General features: G+C 36.4%; 1 protein-coding gene across 1 annotated transcript in view; it reads right to left on the bottom strand.

Annotated features, from left to right (window-relative positions):
• Positions 1 to 15,405, bottom strand: part of TRPA1 (transient receptor potential cation channel subfamily A member 1) — a 31,554-nt gene extending 16,149 nt beyond the window's left edge. Inside the window, exons 1-10 of the mRNA XM_041464464.1 lie at positions 15,286 to 15,405; positions 12,727 to 12,889; positions 11,447 to 11,622; positions 9,599 to 9,706; positions 9,068 to 9,176; positions 8,583 to 8,728; positions 7,156 to 7,292; positions 4,848 to 4,896; positions 1,763 to 1,862; positions 669 to 769 (exon numbers count right to left, since the gene is read on the bottom strand). Coding sequence (XP_041320398.1) covers positions 669 to 769; positions 1,763 to 1,862; positions 4,848 to 4,896; positions 7,156 to 7,292; positions 8,583 to 8,728; positions 9,068 to 9,176; positions 9,599 to 9,706; positions 11,447 to 11,622; positions 12,727 to 12,889; positions 15,286 to 15,405 — 1,209 coding nt within the window. The remainder of the gene's footprint in view (positions 1 to 668; positions 770 to 1,762; positions 1,863 to 4,847; positions 4,897 to 7,155; positions 7,293 to 8,582; positions 8,729 to 9,067; positions 9,177 to 9,598; positions 9,707 to 11,446; positions 11,623 to 12,726; positions 12,890 to 15,285) is intronic.
• Positions 15,406 to 19,093: the final 3,688 nt, after the last annotated feature.

The raw sequence follows: 19,093 nt of genomic DNA, 5'->3' as shown, positions 1-19,093 counted from the left end.
ATCTGCTGAAAAGGGAGGTTAAATCCATTCTGAATTACAATCAAAGGTGTTCATAGATTTCAGCAAATGTTGTAAGATGAGTTATATTTGATTCACATTTAAAAGGCGGTTCCTGGAGTTCTGGAAGCCAGCAAATATAATTTTTACAGGCAAGCTTGGGCTCTATCAATATGAGTGCTTCATTTCAACATAGCCAAATACAAATTTATGTTAGAAATATTTTTAGAAACTAAATTCAAGACTTCATTATGGCTCAGTCCATAGAAAGCTCCTGCAGAATATGCTGCAAACTATTTATAAAGTTCTAGATCTTGACTGATTACGAGCATGTCTCCCGGCTTTACTGCATGCAAGCTGGGAAAATAGAAGTGAAAAGTTCTATATTTTATTGCCTACCTCTGGAGCTATTCAATCCCCCAACAGCAAAATAATTTATGGGATTATGTTATTCCTTTGCCTGGCAATAAGAAAACTGTATTATTGGCTTTGAAATGTTTTCATGAGAGGTATGTGATATGTACCTCTTCAAACCATTTTTTTGTGACACTGGTCTATTTAACACTTATCAAAAATTTTTACAAACATACCAAAATAAAATGGTAGTTGCTTTTTTCTTTACATTTTCCTAGAAAGGGTAACAGAAAGACATACGTTGGTGCTTACTGTACCTGCAGATATTTCTCATTCAGATGCTGTAATCCTCCAGGCTGCAATACAGTCAAATGCAAGAAATTCCGACCCAGATGATCTTTTAATGACACATTTGCTCCTAAATAAATACGGAAATAAATACCAGCAACTTCAAAACTGCTGGTTCTTGGCACTACATAATGATGTTTAAGACAAGGGAACAAATGCTGAACAAATGTTTACTATTTTACAAAATTTTATAAAATAATTCTTATAAATCTATAAAATATTCTTTTAAGTCAATCTTGTAATGTACAATTTTGTTTCCCAAAAAAAATCACCCCTAATGAAATTCAGTTTTCAGCATTTTCTTGTGTGTATGCATTTCGTATTTCATCGCAGCAGTAAGTTTTATATAGGGCCATTACATTCCAAGATGCTGATCACCCACAAATCAAGAAGAAATTTAAAGATGCAGATAGTCACCTCTTCTAACCTTTAAAGCTGTAGCCTTTTTGCAGTTTCAAAACTTACTGTAAGGCTTTTAAAGAAAATCAGTTATACTATTAACAAGAGGAAATACAGTAATAATCATTAAGTTGCACCAAAATGCAGCAAATGAAAGAGATGTAGCTCAAACATTTTCAAGGTGACTGTGGTTTTTGTAAAACTGCAGGTAAGGATTAAATGGTGGGCTTTAACATTTAAACACTGATTGCTGAAAACAATGAAACACAGCTCTGTTTAAGTGGTGCATTTATTCAGCAGTTCTGCTTACTTTGTGAGCTGCTAAGGAGTGCAGGGATGGAGTGCCAGTGCCACCTCCACCTTGAGAAGTGTGACACATGGCACACACAGCCTGTTCTACAGCCTGTTCTACAACCTGGTCATGCTGTAGTGAAAGGGGTGAAATCATCAGACCAATTCTTCCTTTATCTCAGGGGATACCAGCAGTGTGCAGCCGTTTAGCTCAGCTGCTCCTGGGCTGGATGCTGAAGTAGTGAAGGCAAATTGAGAGGGAAGCTGGATGCAGAGTTTTAAAATTAATGAACCCTGTTCAAAGGAAGTATGTGTGTATATATATATATTATACATATATATATATATATAAAATGTGTATATTCCTTTTTACCTTTTGAAAGCAGTAAATTCACAATTTTCCATGATGCACAGGAAGTAGCCAGCAGAAGCGGGGATCGACCTTCTATGTCAACACTATCAATATTAGCCCCCTGAGAAAAAGAATTCCAAGTTTATGGTGAATAATGAATAAATGAAACTTTAAAATGGTGCTGCCTTTTATAAGCAAAGCAGAAATACAGGCATTCTTAGTAATCCCAGATGGTCTAGATAAGTAATTCCACATTATGTAAACAAACAAACAAACCAATAAACACTCTATAAAACTACCATGTTTTCTAACCATCAGTCACAGTCCAGTCATCTATATATAAAAATTCAGATACCAAAATAGTAGTGGGCTACTTCTAGGTATACTGAATTTACAGCTTACGATCTTTGGTTAGAGAACCTTTCCATGCACTCTCAATATAAAATTCTAACTTGAAAATACCAGGATTGACATTATGGAAAAATGTAAAAATGGTAGTCCTTTCAATGATGTGGTCTTACCTATCAAACAATTACCAGAAAAAGATCTTTCTAAACCTCTACACTGTATGAACACAATTCAAGATGTAATGCATCCAGAAATTAGTACAGTTCAATATGCATAGCTCAATCTACATTAGTTTCCTCTCCTTCAGCATAAGTGATTTGAACCAAGTCCATTTTGATGCCAAAGCAGCTGTATCAACAGGGGGCATATTTTATTCTGTGTTGTCTACTTTTGCAGTGACACATATTGCCAGGACAGTATGGTCACTATAGTCACACTATCACTATGGTCATATCAGCAAAGTACTACTATAAGCATGAACATATTTATCTAAAAAATCCCACCAAGGGAGCAGGAAGGTACATACAAATGGACCAATGAGATGTATGTATATTTTATGACAGTTTAGATATCATTTTTTCTAGATACCGAGTTGCAAGTCAAACTTGATGAGCTGAACAAAGTACACAAAAAAAAAATCTATTTTATTTCAGATAATATCCAAAGATGATTGAAAAAAAAATCGATGGCAGTTTTTCCATTAACTTGAATCATCTTTGGGTCCAGTCTTAATTTGAGAGACAATTAATCACAATCCTGAGCAATATTTACTTTCCAGGATGGTAACACCTGTAGCGTAGTAATAAGAAGCACATAATAAACGTGCAATGATTACCACAGAGAACAGAGAGCTTCCAATGTATATTCATTAAATATTTGGGAGTAATACATGCAAGACCTTTTCCCCATTTACCTTTCTACAAGGTCAGACAACATCTTAAAAATTATTTTTTTTCATTAAGAAACAGACCGTTTTTATCCAAGTGTATAATTTATTTCAATTAATACAGGGCAGCAATTTCTATTTCCTTATATAGTATTTATTCACCTTCCCACCAACTAATGTAATTGTTCAGTTTTCAATAAAATGAATTTGGCAGCATTCATAAACACTTATCACAGTAAGAAGTAACCTATATATTGTCATATATTTACCTCATTTATGATAGAGCTGAATTAAGAGTTTGTAAAATAGTTTCTGAACTTTATTTAATTTTCCATTTCTGTTGCCCCAAATGCATTAACATAAATGAATTAAACAGATATTAATATAAAAACAAATGTACCAGTTTTGTAAATATCAGATATTATTTATAGCTATTTAATCTTTCATTTTCCTTTTGGAGAAGACAAAAGAAGCAAAAGGGGGATAAAGTCAAGAAAATGGGAAGAAAATATGTAAAACTACAGCTTATTTATTTTGAACAAAATGTGAATAATATTTAATATGTAAAATAAATAGATGTTGTTCTTTACTACAACTGGAAAACCTTTATGAACTGGAATTTGCTAGTCCTTTCAGGCAGCAACATTGCTGAACTTTTTCTTTTTCACACTCACGTACACCACAGCAGAGGCAGAACTCCATGATCTTGCCAGGAGTCCAAGGGAGGAGGAGCACAGGCTGTACATGCAGCACTCCACTGACTCCAACTGACACATTTTGATCCATTCCCAGACAGGGCAAACTAAAACAGTCCTAAAGCATCAAACCTGACATACTTTATATGGAAAGGCAAAGAAACCCTCAGCAAACCTCCTATGGAAGAGGCCAAACTAGTCTAATTGCACTCAAGGAATGAAAGTTTGTTCTTAGCAAATGCAGTGTGAAAGGTATTTATGATATAATGTTTTGCACACACAAGCCTCCACATGTAAAAACTTGTATCTGCGTTTCTCAGGTAATGAGTTTTGTTGACAGTTGGTTTTGTCAGACAAGTTTGAGTAGTCAAACCTCGCCATTTTGTATTTAAACCAAAACTAAGCCCAACATCTAGTTCTAACTAAATCAAATCTCTATGACAAACTTTCTGAGAAAAGCAAAACTGTATGTAGAAGAGAATTTATTTCAGTATAAGTGCTATGAAATGAAGCAAAAATCCTAAAACCACATAAAACACAAAAGAAATCTGGTAATTTCTCAAAATGTCCTCAGCCACGTGGGGCACAAAATGATTATGAGCCTTAGTTTAATTGGCACAAATGGACATTGGGAGCATAGCCAGTAGCCTGCCTGATTATATTTCTTCTCTCCATTCTTCATAATTATCCACTGAAGAAATACAACCAAACCATACAGAATAAAAACTATTTCTGGATCATACACAAACTTTGATATATGGCTGTGTTATCCCATAGTAATCATATGTACATTCTTTAAAGAAATGATTTATGACTTGCAAAAGGTCAGAAGAAATTCTGTGCATGTTTAGTATTTTTTTATATGTCATGTCTGAAGAGTGTAGGATGACCAGACCACTTCACCATATTTGGTAAAAGATGTTTATGAAACTTTACTGAGTAAGTAAAATGGAAATAAAAATCTAAGATTTCATCCTCTGTAACTGTGGGATGATATTATGGATCAACAGCTACTGTTGTACTGTAACTCTCAATTATACATTATGAAATGTATATATCCACCTATCTAACTAGCCTATACCTGAGAACACATTCTACTTTATGATTTTCTCTATGTAGACCTGCAGCAATAGATAGTAATAATCTCTCTAAACGTGTTGCTTGATTAAATATTTACCATTGAAATCAAATACTCCGCCAGTTCATAATGATCAAACAGTGCTGTTCTGTGGAGAAAAATGCAAAAATACCGTAATATTAGACAGGACGAAGACATTTCAAGCCGAAGAATAGCATTCTTCTCCATTTTCTATTTTCAAATAAATCAATTTTAAAATAAAGAGACAGAGATATACCCTTATTAGATAACTCATCTTAATAAACTCTTTTTATATTTTTGCACGGATTTCTTTTTTCAAACTAAGTTCAGTTCAGTTATTGCATTCAAAACTCACTGCAGGAAACAAAGATCTTATTTGTAGGTTAACAGGTATTTTACCGCCAAGTTTTAGGATAAGCAGTGATTTCGTATGTCAGATCATCCAGTGTGCCACACAAGGTCAATACAGAATTCCATAAATTTTATATGCAGTTTTTTCCAAGCATGCCTGGAGCCTCAAATTAATTTCTTTATTCAAAAATAATTTGGTTATATTTAATGCAATAATGCCAGTGTGAGGTTAAAATGGTAATGTCTAAACACGTATTCTGACTGTGGCAGTCAAGTCTACTTGAAAAAATATGAACAATCTAATTGGTATAAATTGGGCATTTGGAGCATAGTCAGTAGCATTAGTTAAATATACTGATTAAAAGTTTACGCCATTTACCAGAAATATTTTAAAGCTGTCTCTACATTTGGAATCTTCTCAGGTTTTATTCTACAGTAAGTCACTGAATTATGTATTACAGGAAAAAACTGATTAAAGTATGGTAGTATAGCACAGTAAATACACACAGACAAAATGTTTCCACAAGTCAGACCTCTGCAAAATATTTTGACCCAATAAGCAAAACAGAAGAACAGTTCCAAGGTTGTACTGTATCTCAAATGATAATAGTTGCCTTAGCATTATGAGAGGTAATAAAACATTGGGTGTACTATAGTTAGAACTGATTGCTCAAAAGACATATTTCAAAAATCAAGTCATGGTTCCAAATACGCAGAGATGCCTCCGTTATCTATAGTGGACCTTTCCAGCCACACATTAATACTGAATGCTTCACAAACGCTAAAATAAATTCCAAGGTGACTGAAGAGAAAGCAAAGTCATTTTATTAAATATTTAGTTGGAAGCATGACAGTAGGAATGCAAAAGCATCCAGTGCTACCTATACTTCACTGCTGCTTTGTTTCTCAACAAGTTAACATTCCTACTCAGGTTTGTTTTTATATTCTGAGATATCTGGGTGACTTTCGACCTTCCTGATGATTCTTACTAATATAATTTTTACTGTTTCACAGACACAGGGACTAAAATAGTGTTGTCCTTTTTACCAAGCTTTTTTCAAGGACAATAATTATCAGAGATAAGGTAGCCAGTTATCTATTAAATAGTACATGTGTCTGCACAATTTGATTTGGCATTCTGTCATCACTTTGTTTGTAATCATGTTCTTCCATGGTAACATTTCCAAGTGTACCCAAACATTACCCTAATTTTACAACAAACTCTTAATGTCTTCAATTATCTTTGAATCATTCCACTTTATACTGTGTCCAAAGAACAATCATCTCCACTGCTCTACCACTTATTTCATACAGTAAAACTCATAGAATAACACTGTCCAATAATTACAGCTAAATGCAGTGAAACATATCTGTCTTGCAAAAAATGTATAGACAGGGAAATATATTATATTCCATAGAGTTGGGAGCAAGCATGTTTAACTAAGTACCTTTCTGCTACAAAGGATTTAGGAAACTTCTCCACAGTCTAGTGCTCTGGGTTTAAACGGAGTGTAAAAGACTACAAGTCTTAAGGATTATGATATACACAAACACCATCTCTGCGACTATGAAGTAACAGAGAAGTGTACAAACATTTCCTTTTACCTGATCAGGTATATGGGTTTTTTGAAAATAAAGGAAAATATTCTTTTAAACAGTTCATATTATTTTTCACTCATTTTATGGAGAACATCATGTGATTACATAAACGCATATCTTCCACATTGTCAGAAGATGTTAACAATTCCATAAACTTGGTCCCTTACAACTTTATTGGAGTAAATTTTCAATGCAAACTGTTAGTGACCATTCCTTGAAATGGTTCCAAGGTAACTGGAACTGTTTTCATTTTGGTATCACCACCAAGGTTTTTAACATTCTGACCAAATTTTTTCCTCTTTCATACTGTACTACAACCATCTCCCATACCATGAAGAAGTTCCAAATTATGTGGAAGAGTGCTCCAAACACAAGGAATAACTGGGAATATCATGCTTCAGCATTCATAATGAAATCTGGCACAGCAGGTTCTTACCTGTGAAGCAATGTTTCCTTATTCCCATCTACAGCATCAATAATGGATTCCTCCCCAGCATAGGATGACATCATTAGCTTTACAATCTCTGTTGCTCCTTGAGTGGCAGCAAAATGAAGTGCTGTGCATTTTTCATTCTATAAAAGAGGAAAAAAAGAAAAAATATAAATATTTAAACCTCAGAAACCTAACTTCCAATCTACTAAACACACTAGTGAACCAGCCCAGGATTTATAATTCACAAATGCCTAAATTTCTATGCAAGTAATAAAGCTTTAGTCTTTAAATATAGTACAATTCTAAAGAGATTGACAAAACCAAAGAAGAGTAAAGACATAGTTTTAAAGGATTACTATGAAGCTTCTTATCACTCTATATTAAAGTCCCTAAGATTTGAGATAATTATACTTTTAACAACCTTTTATAGTTTAATTAAAAACCAGATGCAGCACTCTTTAATACACGAGATGAAGCAAATGAAAGATACAGAAAACCATATCTAGGTCAATACAAATGAATAAGCAAACAAGCCTATATTATACAGAAAATACATTATTTTAAAACTTCATTTACTTCCTAAAATTTAATCCTCCTTAGAAGTAATTCTTAAATCAACTTTTCTGCAGGCAAAAAATAACAATATGCTATAAACCTATTATAAACTAGACTTGTAAAATAATTAAGAAATATACAGATGAATAGAACAATATTTGCCAAAATGGGATTTTTGTTTAGCAAGATGGGACTAACCAGCTTTGATATATGCCTGAGGGTTTTGACTTTATAATTTTTAGAGCAGGACCATTTTGGTGAATGCACTGGAATGGGCTTTTCCACAATGCCATAAGCATGTCCAAAATAGTTCTGCCCATCACAAGATCAGCAGCATAACTCACCTCATTTGAAAGCTGTGTGTTCAAAGAGTCAAACCAGTAAAAGAAGGCAAAACTACATTTAGCTTTGCTCTCATGAGTTGATTTCATCCTTGCAAACTCCTTGATTAGCAGTAGCTATTTTTAAAAATGTTTATTCATTAATGCATCTGGGTACAGACCCTTGCACCAGCAGTACTATGCCAGGGAAGCAGCAGTAGTATCACAAATTTGTGTTTGCTTACAAAGCAGATACTGTAAAGGCCAAGGCAGGGCTGAGGAAGATCAGAATGATCAGAAAAGGTCAGATTGAAGATCCCACTTCTGGGAAGATCCCACTTCTGGGAAGGGGTGACCCAATGTACCTTGTGTAAAGAAACATCACATTCTGCCTGATTTGAACCAAAGACTTGCTTTCATTTGCTGCTCCCTCTGCTTTGCATTGGAAGAGAGAATGAACAATGATTATCTGCTCGTCTTTTTTTCATACCACTCAGAGATTTAGAAATAGCTAGGTTTTATCAAAAATACATTTCACTCCAGTCTGAGTTTTACCTGTTTTAGATCAATTTGAGCTCCAAATTCAATGCACATTTTAATCATTTCAAGGTCTCCACTCTGAACGGCCAAATGAAGTGGACTGCACTTTCCATTATTGGTAAAATTGATGTGGGTTTTAGCAGAGTGACCCAATTCTTCACCTGAGAGATGAAAATAAATTGATCTTTTTTTTAAAGTGAGAATGAGATAACAGAAGATGTAAAGGCTTTCAAAACAAGCACGTTAAGTGTGCAATAATATTCTCCCCTCTCAAAATATGAACCTGCCACATCTGTCATTTAACAATGGATGAACATACATTTAGGAAAGCAGCTAGTTTGTTGCTGCAATCATACAAAAGTTGTCACCATAAAGCACCCATTCAAATAACTGCAATTAGTTCTTGTAAGTTCAAACACAGTTACAATTGCTTGTTTTCACAGTTATTTCAGAACTAAAGGAGCAAATTGCTACTCACTACTTGGGAACATTGTATTTACCTTTTTTCAAAAGAATTTCCAGACACGTTTTTGCACCTGAAAATGCCGCTGCATGGATAGGCATACATCCCGTTTTATTTGGTTTACATATTTTTCCTCCATTTTCAATCTGAAAAAGAATGTCTCAATACAGCTTATTGACAGAGAGAAGAACCTGACAAATGAATATACTATTACAGATATAGTCTCCTGGGTAGCTGTCTCCATTTTTTAATGTTACATATGTATTATGAAGTTTTGATGCAAGTTTCTTTTGCGTGTTATAGCCATACAATCGATGCATGTGCTTCATTCTGTGTTCTCATGACCTTCAAAATCAGTTTTTTTCCTTAAGTTGGTCAGTCAGATAGCTATAGATATAATATACCCTCTTAAAAGATTAAAGTTTCTTAGTAACCCATGCAAAGCCAGTTGAACATTAGGTCCATGATTAACCTTCCTGCACTGAACAAAGACCAAACCCAGGAGCAGAAAAACTCTGCATTTTGGTAGGGAGAATCATCTCAAAAGATGATGGATAATTATACCTACCAGGAGTGTCAGTGCTTCAGGATTGTCCTTGTAACACGCTACAATTATGGGTGTGTTCCCTGCTTCACCTTCCAAGTTAACATCTGTACTGCTATGTTGGACTAAAACCTAAATGTTTAAGAAAACATCCAGTCAATCATAAGTCAAACACAAGATAAAAGCCTATTCCATTATTTTTATTGTTTACAACCCACAGAACTCTTGCAACTTCCTCGTTTGGCATGCCAAAGGCCCGCAATGCATTGGCAGATGAGGGAGAAATGCAGGAAAATGCCAAAATATGCTGGTGAAAAATGCAGATATGAACACATGTGAAGTACAGTTCCTTCCAGCAAGCAACCAGGTAACTGAGTTAAACTCTGCACATAGCTGCAAAGTATTTTAAAGTCTGATTTAACAATTTCTTAATAATGGGAGAAAGTATTTTCTGTCGCACATTACAGACAAAGATTTTTAACTGAAGTTTTCAACAGAAAATTCCCTGGCAAGTGGCAATGTTCTGGAATCTGAAATTAGACATCTGCTCAATTGAACAGTAAAATGAGGGGAGATGGGTCCTGATGAAAACTGGGACCTTGCAGTCCTGAAATCCTGCTCCAGTCTCTATGCTAACAGCTGACACTGAACTATCCATATGATCAATTATCTCTATGACTGCTTCCAGCACTTTTTGAGAAGTAAAGGATCTGGAAATTATAATGACCATACTGGCTTATTTATTCCCCTAGCTACATATTTATTTAATTGTCTTTCAGTAATTTCAGTTATTTATTTTTTCTGCACTAAAGGAACTGGTACATTTAATCACTCTCAGGCAATTTGACAATAAAAACCAAGGGAGAATTAGTTTGAATAAACAACAGAGTGGAGAAAAAAATGAGAGCACAGATTTAGTCAAGAACCAAAGCACAGAAGCTGATAAAAAGCCCGTTTTAAAAATGTCATTGATTTCAGATTTCATTGCTCTTAACTCATAGTAAATAAACATTTTGTAAAAGATTTGGGGACACTGAAACCTTTCCAAAGAACTCTTTATTTGTCTTGAATATAGATAACATGTGTTTCTTTCTTTTGCATGGATGAACTAGAAAAAGAGACAAATTTAAAGAGAAAAGGAAGTGTTGCAATTGTAAGGTTGTACTCATCTAAAAAATTAAAGAACTTAAAAAATTTTAAAATTCTAACCCTGTGCTGCATATGAAGTGAAAACATTCTCACTGCACTTTGACAAATAGTTAAAAAAATTACGCTGCTTAAAATCTCAAAGCTATCGCTGTTCAACATAGTTCAACATGGACACCTTAGTAATTTCATCACAATGTATTTTTGTGATTTTTATTGCAGATCTAGCTCTGCTACCATTCAACTGATTATTAAAATGTTGGTTCTAAAACCTGTACTTTCTGACTAGTTTTAATCTGTTTTTTATTTTAAAAATACACTAATTTCAAGAATGTTAATACTTCTAAGACACCCTATACAATTGTAAAAAATAAAGAAACAGAATACTATAATTTGAAATACACATGCCTACATGAAGTTTCTGTTTTAAAAAGAACTTTTAAAGAAAGTTCCTTGTGCCTGGAAAATTGAAAAGCATTTTCTGTGAAACATAAGGACTACTATCATAGCACAAACTTCAGTATTTCTATAAATCAGTAAGTTAGCTGGCAGTGGCAGTGCTAAGAGGACACCAGCATTTTTACAGGCATCATGTTACACATCCTGCTTGCTAGAGAAAACACATGAGGAGATATGGCATATATCAACAAAGCCTTGGTGCTCTGCACATGGCTGCTGCCTCAGTTACTCATCAAGTGTGTATATTTAGGCAGATTTTAGACCTACCTTCACAATTTCATTGTGCAGGGACTGAACAGCCATGTGCAAAGGTGCCATCATATTGGAGTTGAGAATGTTTGGATTGGCTCCTCTGCTGAGAAGCAAGCGAACGCTTTCAACCTGGTTTTTCTTTGTGGCCCAGTGCAGTGGGGTATTTCCAGAAGAATCCATCACATTTAATACTAGATCAAAGGAGAGAAAACAAAACAAAACAAAACAAAAAAACAAAGCAAAACAATCAAATGTTCTGATTGCACTGAAACAAACAAAAAAAAAGGCGTCTTCAGTGTCAGGTTTAGGTCTGTGCTATCACATTTCTTTGGAGAGGGAAAGGAAAAGATTTCATGAGATGCAGTGCATGTGTTAAATCAATTAAATATTGTGGTGAATATACAGTATTGGTGGGGGGAATGGAAGTGAAACATCTCTCTATTTCTTGCCCACTATTATACACGTTTCTCCTCACCCAAGAGTTACTTGATTTCCCTCTCTCCTCGATTATTCTTTTTCCTATTTTATTTGACTTCACAGCAATTTCTTTAGAGACTGCACAGAATAAATGAGTGCAAATAACCTAAATAAGAGGTAACAAATAAGTGCTTTCAAACTGTAAGAAAATTAAACACCATATCTGCTCTGTTTTGAGTACAAAACAGAACACAAAATTAGAACACAAAAATAAATCAATTCACACCAGTTATAAAAATGGTCTGTCCTAAACATACATTTTGAGCTTGAAAACTGAAGATAAACTTCTACAAATATCCTAAAAAATTAGAACAAAAAAAAATGGACTGAAAATAAAAAAATATATATTTCAGCCAGAATAATATAAAATTAGATTGGCCATCAATAGGGGGAAAAACCAAGCTTTTAATCTGATTTCATTGTAGGTTTACTCAGTAGTATACAATCTATCAGTGAAGTCTGATGTAGTTCACAATGCTTATTATATAAGAGACACATAACGTGAATAAGGAAGACAGAAAGTCAAGTCTTCTGTTCAATCACTGCAGTTTTCTTTTTCACATCTGAAGACTGCATATCTGAGTGTCAAATAAAGCAAGACATGTTGATGCACTGCATTAGAGAGAAAACAGTCCTACATAACACAAGCAACCCAAAACACACGTGAGACAGCGCAAACTGTGGCAGACAGTGGAAATATATTTGAATCTGTAAATGGAGAGAACACTTACCAGTCCTATTTCAGTGAGGCAATGGACATCTTGGTTATTGAACTTTTTTATTGTGCTAAACAAAATAGTTCATAAAATGCATGTTACCTTCATAGGAAGAATCATCTATGATCAACTGCATGAGTTCTATTTGTCCTCCTTCTGCAGCGTGATGCAGTGGGGTGGCATTTAATTCATCCACTTTTGTAAGCCCAGAACGATTCTTCTTAATGAAGCTCCGTAGCCTACAGGCACTTCCATCTGAAATAACCTGTTTTGGGCACAAACATTCTCATTTTCTCATTCTCCTAAAAGGCAGGAAGTTAGCAATGCTGTAATGTGATTTTGTGGGCATGTTACCACTCAATAACTCCTGCCCAGTTTTTTGGGCTCATACAGAAGTTCACAAATCCAGATCAGATTGAGCCAACAGTGAAACTCTGATTGGTTATTGGTGTAACTGACTGCAATATAAGATCCGCATGAAAAACAGTGCAAAATGAGCAAAACTGGAAATCATCTTGAATACACTGTTCTCTCTTCTGTAGTGAGATCAAAATCCTTCCTTCACCATGGAAAATCTCAACTAAGCAAATATACTCTTTCTTACAGTGGCCATGTAAAATGAATTCAACAGAGAGAAAAATTAATAGTCTTGATAAATTCCTTTCTTTAGATCTTTTTACTGAGATTGATACTGTGTTCTTGGCTTTTAACTTCAGCCACTGGGCTTCTGTGATGTTCTTTGTGTCAGAGAAACCAATATATGTTTTAATTTCAACAGCATGCTTAGAATATCAGACTATTATTTCAGCCTGACACAACGCAGTATCTTCCCAGTGAGCCCACTGACAGCTTGATGCATTCCAGGTACTATGCTTTACAACCAAAGCCCACTACGGAAACTCTGCTGTTTATTATTTTATGATATTCTCCAAATATTTTTGTTAAAGCTATTAAAATGCCATATTTGTAAGTAAAGTGATAGAATAACATGATTGCAGAAGAATGGACAGGAATTTAAGAAACAAATACCAAAAATTATGAGAGAATAAAAAAGTAAAACAGTTCAACTACATTGGGTGGAAAAAAAAATCAGAAAAATGCTTATCTCAAGTAATGCAAACCTTCAAATGGTTTGTAAGCAAGCAAAGAATAAAACGAGGGAATTCCCTAAAATCACTGCTCCCTTCACGCCTGAAAAAGAAAACTTTGCTCTCCAGGATGCCCTGAGTGTCAAAGACTCAAAAATTTTTGCCATCCTTAAGCAAATGTGCATTACAGGGCAGCCCATTCATGTGCTTGAGCACGTGTTTAGCTTCATTCAGCTTAGAGTCCCACTGACCTCAGTGAGGTTACTCATGTCAATAATGCTACAAATGTGTTTAAACATTTATAAGACTGAGGCCAAATACGGGGCTGGTATCTGCTTCAATAGTGCAATCAGAAAAAGGTAATTGAAAACAAGTGATGTAATTGTGGAAAAGATATTTAAGATGAATCCACTGTCACAAAAATAATAGCTCAATTACACGTGCGGTATCTATACATTTTAGACACACAAAAAAACCTTATTAGAGACCCCAGTATTTTCTTTTTCTTCTAACATTCTACTTTATTATTTCTATTGATCAAGACCACATTTTTTTACTTTTAACACTGGGTTTATTTCTCAATGTAAGACAAAGTGTGTCATGATGATCATTTCTATCGACCAAAGTAAGATTTATCAGCCAATACTGTAGTGTTTCACTAACAAAATAAGGAAGAAAGAAGTCAATTAGTTGTTCTCAGTACTTGGGTTAGCTGAAAACAGCAAAGCAAGCTATTTTAAACAACAGCAGCTCCTTTGCCCTGTGCCTGAACAGCTCTGCAGTGACAGATCACCCACCAGTGACCAGCCATATTATGCTGAAGAGGTGCTGCTCATGTCTACAGCTGGCACACAGAAAACATATATGAATGGAAATGACCTCAGGAGGTCATTTAAACCCACCTACAAACTTTCTCAAATTTGTTTAGCCTGCTGTTAAAAATCTCCAAAGTTATCCAAGACTTCCATCCTGTAAGCAAACTCTTCCTTTGCTTAATTATTCTTATGCTTAAAAAAGGCTCCACTAAAGTTTGGTCGAGGTCTCCCTAGCAGCAATACAAATACATGACTTCTCATCCTAATCTCTGTTAAAAATGGGAAGATATTCTGTCTTTCTGGCTGCAATATCACTTGTGTAAGTTGCATCGATGGTTCCCTTTCCCTTTGTAACAGTTCCAGTGCTTCTAAACTCCTTCCTATCATTTTTGCTAAGATGATCTATTCATTTCCATCGAGACCTCGGCTTCCCTCTCAGAGGGGGTCTCTTTCTGTGCCCAGGGGAAGTGCGAGTTCTGCCTCAGCAGCCTGCCACCCACATCCTCCTTCCCCTGCTCCCCTACCTTGCCGCTCAGCCTGGGCCACAGCACATCAGTGACCTGTGCCTTCACACCCCGCGGCCAGGGACGCTCGCAGCCTGTCTCCCATCCCGCACCGATCCTCCCTCCCTGCTCCACTGCGGACAGGGTCCCCCGGAGGCACGGCTCCCTGGGACGTAACCCCTGCCTCCAGAGACCCTCCGCCCCCTCGCCCACCTCACCCTCCACCCTCATCCCTCCCTCCCAGCCCGCACGCACCTTGAAGACATCCTGCGAGGCGACGGAGGCGGCATCGGCCTCGCACACGACGCCCTGGTAGGCGCTGGAGGCGGCCGCCTTCTGCCGGGAGCGGCAGAGCCGCAGCAGAGAGCGCTTCATGCCGCCCGCCCGCCCGGCTCCGCGCAGCGCCCGCCCCGTCCGCTCCGCCGACCTGCGAGGCGACACAGCGAGTGACGGCCGGGACCCGCGGCGCCGGGGGAGGCGGGGAAAGCAGGGAAAGCAGGGAAAGCAGGCGGGGACGATCCCGCCGGGACGGGCATCCCGCCGGGCGGCGGCTGCATCCCGGGCGGGCAGCTCCAGGCGGGCCCCGCGGGAGCGGAGCGCCCGTGCCCGCCGGGAGCCGTCCCCTCGAATGGTGCTGCCTAGCCCTGCACTGCCCTCCCGCCCCTAAAAAAGCGGGTCGAGTTTTCTGCTATTAGCTTCTCTGTGTACCCGTAACATTTTCTTGCAGAATTTGTTTGACCAGACAGTTCGGGGAGGTGAAGGAAGAGTAGAGAAGGAAGGAGCATGAGGTGTTTCAAAGGATTAATCCTAAAGAGCCTGTAACTGAGCCAGTCTTTACGGAAATACGTGTGACTCGGGGAACAAACATTTTACTTAACGTGAGATGAGCACCCCTGCTAAAGGTCAGGTAGTGGAGGGGACAGAGGGTTGGGAACAGCAGTAGGAGCCACAGGAGGTGATTCTTTTGCCTGCGTTTTCATGGTTTATGGCAAGCGGCAGCTTAAGGACTGCCAAAACCAAGTGTCGCACCCCGTATAGCCTATTTAATAGCTGTCAACAAGTAATTCTCCATTATATTCTCCATTATTTCCATAAATTCCATCATTCATTCCCTTTTAAAATCCTTTTTATACCGTCTGTGCCACAACATCCTGTGGCACTAAGTGCCATAATTTCATTATATATTTGGGAAAAAAAAAAGTTTTCTTTTACCACTGGCTTCACTCAGTGGTCCCTAGTGGTTTTATTTCGAAAAATGGAGTGTTTTCTCCCCTTTTTTTTCATCCCCGTTAGTGCTCATTATTTCACAAAGTACTTGCTCATTGATGCACTTTGCTCATTGATGGGCCCTTGTACATGTGGTTTTCCTTCTTACAAATGCCACTGTTTATCTCTGAATATACACATCCTGCTACTCTGAATCTTTTCCATGTTCCTTTAGAAATGGAATGGGAAGACTTACATGGTTAAGGTATATTCAGGCAGTAGTATTCATTTTTTGTTTGATTTTTTTTTTCTTCATTCCTCTAATAAATGTTCACAAATATATTTGAGGTTTTTTGAATGCCACTGAGCTGAGTTTCCATAGAAATTTTCTCCACCACAGTCCCTTTTCTAGCTGGTGATAGTATCAATAAATAGCATTCAGGTACACACTCATATGAAGCTGGTTAGGGTTATGTTTCTTATGGGTACTCACCTAGAATTTATCAACACTGAATTTCATCTGACATTTCATTAATGTATCACTAATCTTTTGGGATCTGCCACAATCCTCTGTATTTTTGCTTATTCTGAGAATTCAGTAGTGCCTTCCAAGTCACCAGAATGTTTTTTGCACCTTTATATCATCACTGACTTTAAGGGGTCTCAAGGAACTTCCTTGCTTTAAAAAGTTGTATTCCTACTCTGTATTTTTGAATGCTTAACCAAATTCAGAAAATCATTCTTGCCTGTCCTGTGACAATTTAGTTTAATTAAAAGACTACAAGGAGGGACCTTTTTGAAGAACTTTCCCAAATTCATTTATCTCTGGCATCATTTGTACCTTTTTTGGCTTGCTGATTCCTTCAGAGAGTTTCACTGGTGTGCGTAACACCAGACTTCGCTCTACAAATGCTGTGTTTGTTATTTTGATCCTGTTATTTTTGAGCCTGTAACTTCAGAATTGTTTGTTGTAAATTGCTGAAATTACAAATTCTTAACTAAGTAGTTTTAAGACCATAAACCAAAATAGTTCTAAGACTAAATGGGTGGGTTTAAGTGCTTGTAGTACAAACCCTCATTCCTGTCAATTATCAGGCAACATTTAAAAATGAGACAAAAACTTTCTTCCCCTCATACACTGCTGTAGCCCCAGGTATTGCAAACAGCAGTGCATTAAGGTATGTTTTTGTTGCTGCATCATCATTAATTAGGACCAACAGGAACAGGGATATTTATACTATAGCAAGGAAGCTATGCTTAGGAAAGCTAGCAATTAGTGCCTGCAGAGATTCAAATTATGTGACCTGGGATTAAGACACTGGAGATCTTTGTATTTTCCAGTGTTTTCCTGGTGCCTCGATTAGAAGCATCCCGTGTTGGTGAGCATGTTCACCTTCCTGTGGTGAGATCCCTTTGAAATCCCTGTCTGGCCTTGACTTTTCTGTTGCTCACAGTCCTCTTTATGAGAAATTAAACTCAACATCTGGGTATTGTATAAAGAAAATAAATGACATTTTCTGTATAAATCATTATCTGGAAATTAAAGTGTCATTGGAATATCAGTAAGAATTAGTAAAACTATCATCCATTTCTTCTTAAAATCCCCTAAATTGCAGCCCAAGAGAAGCTGTGAAACAATAGAACTAACCATAACTTTACTAATTTGCTGGAATCTGATAATACTGCTCCCTTCTTTTAAAATTACTGCTACATTTTAGTCTTCTAGTAAGCGTTCAAAAGAATGTTCAGACTATGAAAAATAGTACAAAGGTTTTCAATTCCCAGTAGGATTCAAATGGAATTTTAAGTGGGCTGACCACAGCTTTTATTTCTGCATAATGATCTGACATAAGGAACTAATTCGCAGAAGTAGTCATAGAGTAACCTTTCCTACAGCTGCTTTTCCCTAGAGTGGATTAAAATACATTTATACCATTTTATTTCAAATATGATCTTGCTAATGGAAGGAGTGCATCCATTAGTACAAGCAAAATTCACTGAGGATAATCATACCACAGCATTTCATTAAAAATATGATTGTTTAATAATTAAATTGTATATACAGTAAATATGCACCATTAGAGTACTGGAGCCAGAGTTACACAGTACTGCAATTTTGTTAATTTTCCAGATGCACAAACCATAAATTCAAGCAAGTGGCAGTAATGAAAAGGATGCACTGTATGTTTTTTTTGCTTTGGGAGTGATTTATTTGGCATTAGTATTATATAAATTATGATGTGTAAAATGATTGCTAGGATTTAGTGAATCAGCTTAATTCAGTAAGCCAAATGAAGTCATGATTCTACTTTAGATATTGATTATAGCCATTCAGAAATTTATCTGCCTAAACAAGTAAGTTACTGCCTAAACAAGTAAGAATGCATTGTCTCCTAGAAATTTTCAGAAACATACTAGTACTTACCATGGAGAAAAAAAATGCTACTGTCGTTGTCAAACAAGCGAGGTCAACTTGACTAACACTTTACACTTATGTCTAATGGATTTTTCATTGCATTCTTTGTTATTGAGATTTTGCTGTAAGGAATATGCTGCTATGCTCGGCAGAAGGATTTAAGTTATTGACTGGTTTGTTACATGCCTAATTGTAAAAAAAAAAAAAAAAAAAAAAAGGGGATCTAGAAAATAATAATTCATTTTATTATACTGCAGAACCTTTTTTTCTCTAATGATAAAACATGATATGAAATAATATATTACAGATTTTGAGTCCTACTCTGACTATTTTGGACAAGAAGAAATTTAAGTAGAGGCCTGCAGAGTAAATCTATGATTTGAAAGGAAGTATAAATTGATTTTATGGTTAATATCTATTGTAATAAGCAGGTGTCACTCC

This window comes from Pyrgilauda ruficollis, unplaced genomic scaffold, assembly GCF_017590135.1.
Source record: "Pyrgilauda ruficollis isolate IOZ18807 unplaced genomic scaffold, ASM1759013v1 scaffold18, whole genome shotgun sequence".
Taxonomy (NCBI): domain Eukaryota; kingdom Metazoa; phylum Chordata; class Aves; order Passeriformes; family Passeridae; genus Pyrgilauda; species Pyrgilauda ruficollis.
The sequence above is the reverse complement of the archived record's forward strand: the minus strand, read 5'-3'. Positions and strand labels throughout refer to the sequence as shown.